The following is a 12,892-nucleotide window of genomic DNA, read 5'->3' as shown; positions in this document are numbered from 1 at the left end:
AGCCGCAGTAGCCACAGCAGTGTACATGTCCATGTCTAACAACTTCAGGTCAGAGTTCTGCAAGAGTAAATCAGGATCAACTAATTTGCTAGGGAGTGACAGGCTGTGAAGACTTTCAAATGTATTTTTCTGGTGGCACACGGTCACCTAACATGTTACCAGACGGCAAACAAGAAACACAGGCACTTCACCTTGATAGAAACGCTGAGTTTCAGTCTGGCTTCTTTCTCCCTGTTCCACAGTCCAGCAGATTTCAGCAAGCCATCACGCCTCATGGGAGCCCACAAAGGTAAGATTTCCCCTGCTGCTCTGAGTGTGAGGCTGCAGGACTATCTCCTTACTGGTTTTCAGGCCTCCGTCAGCAGCTGCCGAGTCCAGCTTTCAAGTTCCTCTTTGTGAAGACCGACTGGATCGGCCAGAGAGGGCGTCTGTGAGGAGGCACCCCAGTCATGATACGTGGTGAGGTCTGAGCACAGGTGACCTGAGAGCATTCTCCAAACTACAGCTTTCCAGCCCTAACTTACAAAGACCATGAAAGATTAAGATGAGTGTAGGACATAAACAGGGCAGATACACTGAAGGTGGGGACAATATTGTACATGCAGCTTTATTAATGACTCCTGATGTACAAGGTCATGAAGGCAGAGATGCTAATGAGCACACACATGTACAGTTCAGGACGGCTGTCCACAGACGGCTGACTGAGTGCTCAGGAAAGCAAGGCGGACAAGAGGCACTGACTCACTGCTAGCCTCTGTACAGGAGATTCATAAAACCACAGTACAGATCAAGTTCTCTAAATCAACTTGCAGAAAAAATTATCAGTACTAAATACTTATAGCTAAAAATTTAGAGATTTTTGTGGCTAACAAACCTTCACAGGTTGAGAGCTCCATTAGATGAAAAAGTCCAAGAAAATCAACATGGCTGCTCACCAGAAGATGCCCACATTTTCTAATATGTGCAAAACACAATGCACCTGTAATATTAACAGCATTCTTTCCTCTTCAGGCTAGAAGACCATACTATGTATAACTGATAATAAGTCATTAAGAGACATACTACTGTAAAGGTACTGAAATTCAGTTAGAGTGTATCATGGTGGGACTCATCATTATTCTTCCTTTGGGTCTAAGTATCTTGGCTACTCTACCTATTTAAGTATCCAAATACAGATTTGTTTTGTGCCTTTACTATATTACTATGGAAATAAATCCCCAAAGTAGAAATTTCTTGAAACACTGAACAGAAATCCAGAGATCACTTAAAATTAAACATGTACAAAATACACACACATATTCATTTTCAGGGGATACATAAAGCTTAAGTAAAAACAAAAATTTTTTTTCCACACATAGAAAGTGAAAATGCTGTTTCAGCATAAAATTTATTTTTGTGCTTATTTTACAGAGTTTAGAATACACGAGGCACATTATTCGATGACAGTGAGTAGACTTTTCAGCTTCTGTTTCTTTAAATATAGATGCTGACAGAAAAGATGGATTAGATGCAGTCTACTTTTTCCTCAGTTGGCTCACTTTTTAGAGGATTATAAACCATGAACTGAAACTGAGTAAATGTTGAAAGTTTATTGCAAGCAGCACCTGGGGCCAAGAAGAGAGAAAGCCGTTTGGTTAAATGTAGAATGCACGTATTTACAACCAGTACAGACACCGCTTCGGACAGTGGCCAATGTGTACCTGCTGTTCAGGCAGGCCATACCAGTGTGAGTGTGTCTACCTTAGTACCCATCACCTGACAGCCCATGAGACCTCATAATAAAGGCTGATGCTTTGCTCCTATACATATGCGGTCATTGCTACCATTATTTTAAAGTTTTCATACCCTTTTTGTAGCAGAAAATTTTCAGGTACGTTTCCTAGTCACTGGGCCATTCCCTGTATCCATCCATAATCTTCCCCTCCCCAGGCTCCCTGTTTGTTTCTACTCTTCTATGCCCATGGGTGGGGAGGCTAATTTGTCAAGATGGTCTTTGTCAGACAGAGACAATTCTTCCCCAGCTCAGACACCTGGAGGGCATCCTTTTATTGCCACTACTTTCAGCATAAGGAGCTGGTCAATTTTAAATTCATCTACAATTATATAATTATCATTTTTACATCCTGTTAAGTGCAACTTTGAGCTTTCTAAGACTTATTTCCTAAGAGGGAATCGATGAAACAGACTTATTTTAGACATAAAGCCTTTTCCCCCATAACTTATATTGACTTTTGCATTTTTAGTACTTAAAAAAGCGTAAGGAATTCCTCCACCAAGTTTTCAAATACCGAACTGTGGGAAGTAAGAGATCAAAGCACAATAATAAGCAGTCTAACCTAATAAGTTGTATTGATCAGTAGGCCATGTATCTTCCCCATCTGAAATCTCACTAATGAGGAGCGGCCGTGGTTGATCTTGAAGTGCTTTGAAACTGTGATAGGTTCACATGAAAAGTAAATGAAGCAAACGATATGCCTCAAATACAGTGCAAAAATAATTCTGCTAACGCCTTTAGTTTACTAATTGGTAATACATTTTGTACCTGGGAATCCTGAGATCTAAATGACTGAGGCCTTTAAATAATGAATGGACAAGAAGCAGGGAAGATCATTTATCCCTAACTACTTCTAACAAATAAAGGCATTTGACTTGATTAGCCCATCTCAGCATGCACTTGAGCTGAAGCTAAACTTTCCTTTGGACAGATGTCAAGGCTATAAGCTAAAAACCAAGGACTGGATCCTACCCACTAACAGTCAACCAAGGAGGGTTTCAGGTACATTTTTAACCCATTGGGGGTCTTGACACATCAGCAGTGAACATCTACTCAGTATAGCCCTGGTTTCTGCTGCAGAGGAATAAAATTTCTCACGGCATTTAAAAGTCTCTGTCCTCAGCAACATTTGCAGGTCCACACAAATATGAATTTAAAATCAAACCCACCATAACTTCCGGTCACGTTGGCACATATCACAGCCCCAAAGAATTTGGGAAAATACTTCTGGATTCTTGAGATCACTTTTTCACACGCTGTGGTTGGATTTTCCCCTCTTCTCATATATTCTACAGCTTGATAGCTGATTTAAACAGAGGCAAAACTTTAGTATCACAGAATAAACAAACTCCAAAGTTTGGTTACTTGAGGTTCCACGTGTAAAACCAAAAAAATTGTCACATTTAATACAGTGCAGATAGGTGAACAGAGGCCCCTAACTTCTGTGGCACTATCAATAGAAAAGGAAGTAATCTTGGTGCCATTTCTGTCTTTTCAGCTCACCCACCCACTCATTTCAGATAAGAAGTAATGTTTTGGCTTTGGCTGAATAACTGTTATTTAGTAATATCAGCCTAAAGTCAGAAAGTCTTTAAATAAGAAACAAGGCTACTGTCAATGGGGAGAAACACTAGGCATGAACAAAACAGCCAACTGTAAGGGTTATCTTTCAGTCATTAACGGTATATAGTGAATCCATTTTCTACTTTTGTTGTCAGTTTTCACGTTCTCTCAGTGGCCTTACACTTTATGTAAATAGATCCTAAGTATTTTCATCTGTGTAGCACAGTGAGCGGTATTATTCCATTTCAGAGGACTATGACTGCTTCATTTGAAGGATTATGACTGTTAAAGTGATACTGTGAACAGTTGGTAGGCAAGGTTTCTAAAACGTTCTGCCACACACAGGTTCAGGTCACGTGGCACAGATGATTACGTTATCCTGACACATGGCATTGCCACCTGACTCTCTGGAGTCACAGATGGAGGAGGGGGACACACCTTGGGACGAAGCGCATCAGGATGTCCCCGTCGCCTGTGGCTGCCGCGGCCCCCACCATGTCGTCAGCATAGGCCCCAGACCCAGGTATCGGTGAGTCTCCTATTCGGCTTTGGGAGGGCACAGCATGGTCATTCAGGGTGCAGAAAACTCTCTTAGATGTTTTTGCTTAGTCACTGACTATCATTTCAAGTAAATTCTTCATCGGAATACAGACAAGCAAGATTTTCCTTAGTTTTTCCACTTGGGTTTTCACAACCCTGCACTCCTTACAGGGCGATCAGCCAGCAGCCCGTCACACGCAGGGGGACCGCACAGGTTCACAGCGCCTGTCCCGACACCACCACCTGCATCGTCTCATGTGGGATCGTCTCAACAGGTCCCAACCGCTTTTCCTCAGCTACAATCTGTTCCTGCTTTCCAGCTCACATGCCAGCATTTCAGCACGCTTTTCCTTGTGTTAATAATAAACCTTCCACGCTTTTCTGCTACTTTGAAATAAAAGTCCAGGAATCCTTAAAGACTCCCTCAAGTCCGGCTCTGGCCTTCCTTCCCTGCCCTTGACAGGTATGCAGTTCTGCTCTGGCCATCCTGAGCCCTGAACCCGGGCGTGTACTGCTTCGGGTTGGCTCGGGCCATGGCCCAGACATTCCCGTTCCCTAGCTCAGGCTCAGGGTCAGTGCCCGGCCTCTCTCTCTGGCCTCCCTGACTATCCTGGCCCAATCTGATCACCCCTGAACTCTGCAGCCCTGGATGAGACCCCTTCTCCTTTGTACTTAGCAGCTACTCATGTATGTTCTTTCACAGTGAACTCAGCTATGAGGGCAGGGCTGTGCTCTTAACACTCTTCATCCCCCAAGGCACCTAGGACATATTGGCTGACACTCAATACATATTTTCGAGATCTGTTCTTTTAGAAACACTAACCCAGGTATTTTGAATTTTATACCATTTGTAGATGTACCAGCAGCAATATTTCCCATCTTATGGATGACAACCATGCCTAGAAATTTAAAAAAGAATATATCATTGTAGGTATCAACTCTAAAGTGTACCTCAAATAAAACCAAATAATTGAGCAATTGGCAATATAAACATCCTCTTCCATTAATTTCAGGTAGAAGACAATAGGAATCTTGGGGATTCTGAAAATTACACCAGTGGTACATAATCTGTGTGTTTTAATGACCTGGTTTCATGGCATCATTGTGTAGGCATCCCATTTCCTCACTTCAGACTGCTCACTTTTCAGTGCCACTTCAACGGTTATGCCAAAGAGAATCACTGCTAGAGACTAATGGAAACTTCCAACATCACTGGAAATGACTGGATAGATCATTTGAATGTGGCAAACATAAAATTATTAAAGAACTAAATATCAAACAAAGATTTAAAAATCATCACGTGAATGATCATCAGATTTTTGTATAGGGTAATTGACCAAAATGTATACAGATGACATGAAAAGAATGTGTGTGTATGCATATGTGTATATGTATGTTTTTTTCCTTAATTGGCAGTTAATCAAAATCACCTTCTGGTTCATGAATAAGAATAAAGAAATTTAAAACTACAAGGAAGCAATTAAAAATGGCTGACTATAAGCATAAATACTGTAGAGAAGACAAATTACCAATAGTATCATGACTGTAACTGTGTGCTGGATCTTTGTAGGCGATACCATCTCGTTTTAAGATAGTAGGTGGTTTGTAGGGTCCACAGTATTTTGAAGAATCTGGTATAACATTCTGTAAATAATATTTAAGTTTTATTTTTTTTTTAGAAAGGGTGATTTTAGAAATCAGCAAGTGGTTATGAACAATTACTAAACATTAGCAAGAAACCAAAAGGACATCTGGTAACTGAAAGGTAAGAATTAAAAGCCAAAGGTTAGCTAAGTCTTATGTGAACAGATGGATATAATTTTGCTAAATACCTAGTCGAATCTCAGAATTAACCAATATGGACTAGACAGCTATAATATCTGGAAGAGATCCCCACTTTTTCTCTGTATATGCCAAAATGTCTCAGCACAATGGCAAATATAAAGATTTGCTTTTTTAGATTAGATATGATTTTTAAGATTAGATTTTCTTTTTTTTTTTTATTCCTTAAACAAATCAGATATACAACCTGATTTTCTCAATTTTAGAATCTGTTCCCTGGCCAAGGAAGAGTTATTCTGAGATTTAAAGCAAAATCTATTTTAAAACCTTCCAGTTTTCAAAGCTAGGTTCATGTGAGCATATTCTAAGTTGTACTTTCAGGTTCTTTTATGAATCTGAGAGGCTTAAGAAAATAATCCAAATTCATAAATTCAGCTTGTGGACTTGGATTAGTATTAAAGCAAGAAGCCTACAACTCATGTCTTATCCATTTGTGCACAGGGTGCCTCCCATGACCTGGTGTCAAGCAGTGGTCTCTTTCAAGAGACTCCCTGGTTACTCAAAGGTAATTAGAATTTGGTGAAGAAGTGGATGAGAGATCAAGGTACTCCAGAGAAGGACTCTGCTGGGAACGAAAAACCGATTTAGGCTAAAGTCCTGGTGGCTCAGACTGTAAAGAATCCGCCTGCAAAGCAGGAGACCCAGGTTCAATCATCCCCTACAGAAGGGAATGGCTACCCACTCCAGTAATTCTGCCTGGAGAACCACATAGACGAGTAGCCCAGTGGGCTACAATCCATGGGGTCACTAGGAGTTGGACACGACTGAGGATTAACACTTTCTTTGCTTTTCCATTGATTTACAGACAAATTATCTTTCTAGTAACAGACACCTAATAGTATAAATCTTCAAGGTGAATAAGGGCAAAATATAGAGTATACTTCACATAGATAAACTGTTAAGAAATACTTTAGATTAATGGTTTCCAAACTTTGGGTTTTTAACACATGGAACCTTTTGCTACAAAGAAACAGAGAAAGCAGTTGCAGTGAGGCAGCCCCTTACTCTACAGCAGAAACCTTTTAAGTCTGAAGCCACTGCCAGGGGCCAGGAGCTCCCCAACGGGGATGTGGATTGGATGCAGCTAGGGAGCTTTCGAGACCACCTGTGCCCAGAGCTGGCTTCAATCGCTGGTTCCAACGAGCAACCAGGGTTGCTAACTCACGCTGCAGGCAACAGGTGGATGACCGAAAGTGGAAGGACTGTCACTCAATATTTTCAAATAACTTTAAAAAATCATGCATACGTACCTTCCAGTAATTTGGTTGGCAATTCCGAGCAAGCCAGTCTGAATGAAGAGCCTGAGAAACGTTGGTGGATAAATCCTCATTGATAAAGCCCATGCTTTCGGCAAACTTAGTGGCTGGAGATTGGGAACAAAAATGTAAATGAGTTAAGTGTCTTCTTTTAAATAAAATGTATGTATAGGAAGTGCTGTTGGTCAGCTGTCTCCTTTGTGGAGCACGAGGTGGGAAACACAGACGGTCCAGGGAGTATTCAGACTCAAGGAGTGCTGTGGGCATCAGTTTCCAGGTCTCCGCTTCCCTACGCCCTTCCTGACGCTCATCTACTGACACCCTGGTGTTGTGTGTGAGGACAGTTCTCCTTTCCCTCCAGATCTTGCTCCTTCTGCTTTACAAAAGGAAAGGGACACCCTGCAACAACAGTGACTCTGTGGCTCTAACTGGGGTGCAGTGCCTAGCATGTAAAGAAATGCTAAGACACCCAATAAAGGCACCACTGATTCCAAGAAGAGTAACAGCTCCTGGCTTTGTCGTCAAGAAAACTGAAGGATGCCTCCTGGAGTTGTTCACTACATCATTAAACAATGTAGCAAATGTGACTTTTGACTATAGATTGCAGTATGAGTTTGAGTATATACCTAGGAAGGCGTTCAAGGAAGTACCACTGTTGTAGCAAAACCCCTCCTGTTCCCACCTTCTCTCATCATATGTCTCTCAGGTCTTATACCCATATAAACGTAACACAAGAAGGGAAATGATGCTGAATCCTTGTTCTCCTCCGGTAATGACTCATTTATTGATAATAAACTGATTTCTAAAATATCCTCCATTAAAGATAAAGAAAGTGTGGTTTAGAAGTCAAGGAACTTGTCCGAAGTTAAACAGATGTTACGTGAAACAGCTGGACTTTGAACTTAGGTCTGCTTTCATGCACTATTTTACACTGAGCCCTTTTTTCAGAGTGAAGACTAGAGCCAAAAGACAGCATGATGGAGCACAGCTGCAACACACCTGCCTCGCCTGCTAACAGCGTGTGTGTCGTGTGTTCCAGGACTTTGCGTGCCACGCCAATGGCGTTTTTAATTCGTCTAAGATCTCCTACTGCTCCCACGTTCATGGTAGTGCTGCCAGAAACAAGCATGGTCAGATTAATTCAGGTATTTTTATATGTTCACAAATTTTTTACTTCAACCTATAGTGTTTTGTAGGATTAAACTCCACCGTCTTACCATAGAAGCGACAACACATTCACAAAGTTCATACAAATTCCCACATTCAGACATTTAAGGAAAAAAACCAGAAAATCAATTAGCCATGTACTCCCACAGCACTGGCCTTCTCAGTTTCCCACTGCTCTGGCTTTTGAAAGGGCCTTTAAGGCTTCAGGTCAGGGAAACCACAGGGTTCGTGGCTGGCAGGTAAACAATGGTTTCCCAGGTACACGTTTTCGTACTTTAAGGTTCTCTCTATTCTAAGGAGACCTACCTACCTCCATGTGATATTTCTATTATGATAACGATTTTTCCTTTCAAAAAAATCTTAAATTGAGGTGTAGTTAATTTACAATGTTGTGTTAGTTTCAGGTGTACAACAAAGTGATTTGGATTCTTTTCCATTATAGGTTATTACAAGATATTGAGTATAGGTTATATCAAAATATATCAAAACTTATACATTGTGGGGAGATTGAGACTGACACATACACACTACTGTATATAAAATAAACAGCAAGGACCTACTGTACCGCACAGGGAACTCTACTGGATAGTCGGCAATGGCCTAAATGGGAAAAGAATACAAAGCAAAGTGTGTAACTGATCCGCTTTGCAGCACACCTGAAGCTAACACTACACTGCACATCAACTACACTCCAATAAAAAAATTAAAAAAAGAAAAACCACCGTATGTATTTGTGCATCTTGCTCTGGGTATAAGACTGCTGCTGCTGCTGCTGCTAAGTCGCTTCAGTCGTGTCCAACTCTGTGCAGCCCCATAGATGGCAGCCCATCAGGCTCCTCCGTCCATGGGAGTTGCCAGGCAAAAGAGTACTGGACCGGGTCGCCAGTGCCTTCTCCGGGGTATAAGACTAACCAACTGCAAATGTAACTCCACCTGCAGCAGAGCCGCGCAGAGAAGCACGGCTCTGTGTGCAGGGCGTCCCTACCCGTCCATGATCATGGCATCCAGCGTGGTCTCCCCCGACTCGTCCGGGCTGCCCCCGAAGCCCACGCTGCCGTCGCACTGCTGCTGCTCGCACGTCGCGCAGCCGCTCTCAACTGCGTCCAGGGCCGAACCTCCAGCCGCCAACATCTTCCACGCTGGGAATCAAACCCAATAGTGGTGTAGATACTGATTTCCTTTTCCGTGCCAAAGGCAACAGACCAAAAATGGCACAAAAACGCCTATTTTAAAAATTGTTTGCACATTTACTCCAGTTAAGTTGAAATCTTCGTTTATCAAGTGCTACAAAGAAGTCAGAATGATATAGGCAGAATTATGTAAGACAGGTACTTACCATGAAGAATCCAAAGGCTTCGGCTATTGATGCAAAGTGAGGGTTTTTTCACTTATTAGTACCCATTTCTACTACGTGTGTGAAAAAAGAATACTTCTGTGATTCTGGGCCGTGTGACCCTGAGCTAACAACTTAACCTCTCGGCATCTGTTTCCTGCTACTTAAAATGGGGATACTAACTACACAATACCTGAATTAATGAATTAATCCACCTGAGCCCACATTGGAATTATCTGCTGTTATGGTACTGTTATGGACACTTGCTGTGATAGAGGCTACTTCAGTAGGTATATTTTAAATAATCTGATGTAGAAAAAAATCTTATGATGCTATATCATGAATTTTCAATTTTTCTTTTAGTAGCTTCAGTTGTAAGTTTTAAAACTGGAGAGAAACACCATATTAAATACTTATTTTGGTTCCAGTGGCCATGCTTTTAACACTAAACTATGTTCTCCAGAGGCCCACACATGGAAAAGGGGAGGAAGAAAAAAGGTCTTCAGCAGTCAGTTTCTTTACTAATAAAAACAGAATTCCTTGACGGGTTGGTGCTACTATTTGTAAATAATTTAAGTATTACTACTGAAAGAACAGGCTTCAAAGTACATTTAGAGAAGTTTCCCCCTTGAATTCAGGCAACACAGAGAACTGTTTCCTGCCTGGGGCCCTGAACTTTCTTTTCTGTCTCCTTGTAGCTGGCAATTTCTTGTAGCCTGTTTATGCATTCTCTGAATCATATGTACTGCCTGTAACATACAAACTTAAGGCCATCAAATGCTAAAGCCAGTTCAGCACCAGAAAATTCTATTAGTAGCCCCAAATAGGGGAGAGGAGTAGGAGTAGAAGAAACTCCTCGGGCAGTACAAGTTGAAATGAATGGAACACAGTAAGAAAATGACAGAACCATGATAGGTACAGGATGTTACAAGAGCACATAAGACAGGCACCTGACTCAGACTGGGTCTGAGGGTGCTAAATGAGGGAAAGCTTCCTAGAGGAGGTGATATCTTAGTCATTCTCAGTCCCAGATGGCTGCAAATCAACATCACTTAAGCAACTTAAAAAAAAAAAGTCTCATTCAAGCAGTGGAATGAAAACCTCAAGAGTTGGGCCCAGGCATGTGTATTTTTTTTAGAAGTTCTGAGGCAATTGCACTCATCTCACACACTAGTAAAGTAATGCTTAAAATTCTCCAAGCCAGACTTCAGCAATACATGAACCGTGAACTTCCAGATGTTCAAGCTGGTTTTACAAAAGGCAGAGGAACCAGAGATCCAGCTGCCAACACCCGCTGGATCATCGAAAAAGCAAGAGAGTTCCAGAAAAATATCTATTCCTGCTTTATTGAGTATGCCAAAGCCTTTGACTGTGTGGATCACAACAAACTGTGGAAAATTCTGAAAGAGATGGGAATACCAGACCACCTGACCTACCTCTTGAAAAACCTGTATGCAGGTCAGGAAGCAACAGTTAGAACTGGACATGGAACAACAGACTGGTTCCAAATAGGAAAAGGAGTATGTCAAGGCTGTGCACTGTCACCCTGCTTATTTAACTTATAAGCAGAGTACATCATGAAAAACGCTGGACTGAATGAAGCACAAGCTGGAATCAAGATTGCCGGGAGAAATATCAATAACCTCAGATATGCAGATGACACCACCCTTATGGCAGAAAGTGAAGAAGAACTAAAGAGCCTCTTGATGAAAGTGAAAGAAGAGAGTGAAAAAGTTGGCTTAAAGCTCAACATTTAGAAAACTAAGATCATGGCATCCGGTCCCATGACTTCATGACAAATAGATGGGGAAACAGTGGAAACAGTAGCTGATTTTAGTTTTCTGGGCTCCAAAATCACTGCAGATGGTGATTGCAGCCATGAAATTAAAAGACGCTTATTCCTTGGAAGGAAAGTTATGACCAACCTAGACAGCATATTAAAAAGCAGAGACATTACTTTGCCAACAAAGTTCCGTCTAGTCAAGGCTATGGTTTTTCCAGTGGTGATGTATGGATGTGAGAGTTGGACTATAAAAGCTGAGCACCGAAGAACTGATGCTTTTGAACTGTGGTGTTGCAGAAGACTGCTGAGAGTCCCTTGTACTGCAAGGAGATCCAACCAGTCCATCCTAGAGGAGATCAGTCCTGGGTGTTCATTGGAAGGACTGATGCTGAAGCTGAAACTCCAATACTTTGGCCACCTGATGCAAAGAGCTGACTCATTTGAAAAGACCCTGATGCTGGGAAACATTGAAGGGAGGAGGAGAAGAGGACAACAGAAGATGAGATGGTTGGATGGCATCACCTACTCTATGGACATGGGTTTGGTTAGACTCTTCAGTCATGTCCGACTCTGTGCGACCCCCATAGACGGCAGCCCACCAGGCTACGCCGTCCCTGGGATTCTCCAGGCAAGGACACTGGAGTGGGTTGCCATTTCCTTCTCCAATGCGTGAAAGTGAAGTCGCTCAGTCGTGTCCAACTCTTCGCGACCCCATGGACTGTAGCCTACCAGGCCCCTACGTCCATGGGATTTTCCAGGCAAGACTACTGGAGTCGGGTGCCATTGCCTTCTCCGATTGGTTAGACTCGGGAGTTGGTAATGGACAGGGAGGCCTGGGGTGCTGCGGTTCATGGGGTTGCAGAGTCGGACACGACTGAGCGACTGAACTGAGGATGATGATAATGTATAATCAAGACTAGAACGCCGTATTTCTGATGACAAATACGGCATGTCAGCATGTAGCACAGAAAATAAAGGTGAATAGATGATGCTTTATTTGGGAATTTGGTCGTTTGCCAAGCTTAAGTAGAGAGTTACTGCGGATACTTCAGGGGTTAGAAAGCAGAGGTGCTGAGGCAGACAAGGGACACAAGCCCAGAAAAAACAATAAAAGGCAAAAGAAGGTGCAGGGGCCCCTGGAAGTCTGAGCAGAGGCCGTAAGTGCCGTAGGTCAGGGTGGAAAATAGTGACCGGCGTCCGAACAGGAGTCACCCCGCCGCTGAGGACCTAAAAATGCAGCTGTGGCGGGGAGGAGGGTGCGGCGCGGGAGACGCCGCGGCGCGAGGGGAGCGGGAGAGGCCGGAGGGGCGGCTGCGGAAGGTCTGCCAGCTCCCGGCTCCCGGCCCCCGGCCCCGGGTCAGCTGCGGCCCGCCCGCCCCGCCAGCTCGCGCAGCGCAGCCCCCGGCTCGGCCCCGCACCTGCCATGGTTGCATTCTTGAAAGGCCAAGTGTTGAGGATCAAGGGCAGCTGGCCGAAGCTGCGCGCCGGGGCTGGGCCGAGCAGCAACAGCAGCAACGGCAGGAGGAGGCCGGGCTTCCGTGCCATAGCTGCGCCTCCAGACCGGCGCCAGAGGTCACGGCCGCTGCGGACCTGCGGCCCATGAACCCGGAACTCGCGGTCCCGGCGCCCCGCCC

At 43.3% G+C, this 12,892-nt stretch overlaps 1 protein-coding gene across 1 annotated transcript; it reads right to left on the bottom strand.

Moving 5' to 3' along the window:
- On the bottom strand, nt 594-12,892 carry AGA (aspartylglucosaminidase). The gene is made up of 9 exons (XM_018042039.1): nt 12,677-12,892; nt 9,128-9,281; nt 7,975-8,087; nt 6,970-7,082; nt 5,407-5,521; nt 4,701-4,776; nt 3,776-3,883; nt 2,944-3,077; nt 594-1,604 (listed from the first exon to the last, which is right to left on the bottom strand). Exons 1-9 carry the CDS (start codon nt 12,801-12,803, stop codon nt 1,504-1,506), a joined length of 1,041 nt encoding a protein of 346 aa, XP_017897528.1. The 5' UTR covers nt 12,804-12,892; the 3' UTR covers nt 594-1,503.

This window comes from Capra hircus, chromosome 27 (assembly GCF_001704415.2).
Source record: "Capra hircus breed San Clemente chromosome 27, ASM170441v1, whole genome shotgun sequence".
Lineage (NCBI taxonomy): Eukaryota > Metazoa > Chordata > Mammalia > Artiodactyla > Bovidae > Capra > Capra hircus.
This window is presented reverse-complemented; position numbering and strand designations above follow the sequence as displayed.

Coding starts and splice junctions, on each gene's coding strand:
- AGA (XM_018042039.1), bottom strand. CDS start 12,803: ATGGCACGGAAGCCCGGCCTCCTCCTGCCGTTGCTGCTGTTGCTGCTC. Junction 9,282..12,676: donor CAAGAATGCAACCATGGCAG/GTGCGGGGCCGA, acceptor TTTGATTCCCAG/CGTGGAAGATGTTGGCGGCT. Junction 3,078..3,775: donor CTGATGCGCTTCGTCCCAAG/GTGTGTCCCCCT, acceptor TGTTTAAATCAG/CTATCAAGCTGTAGAATATA.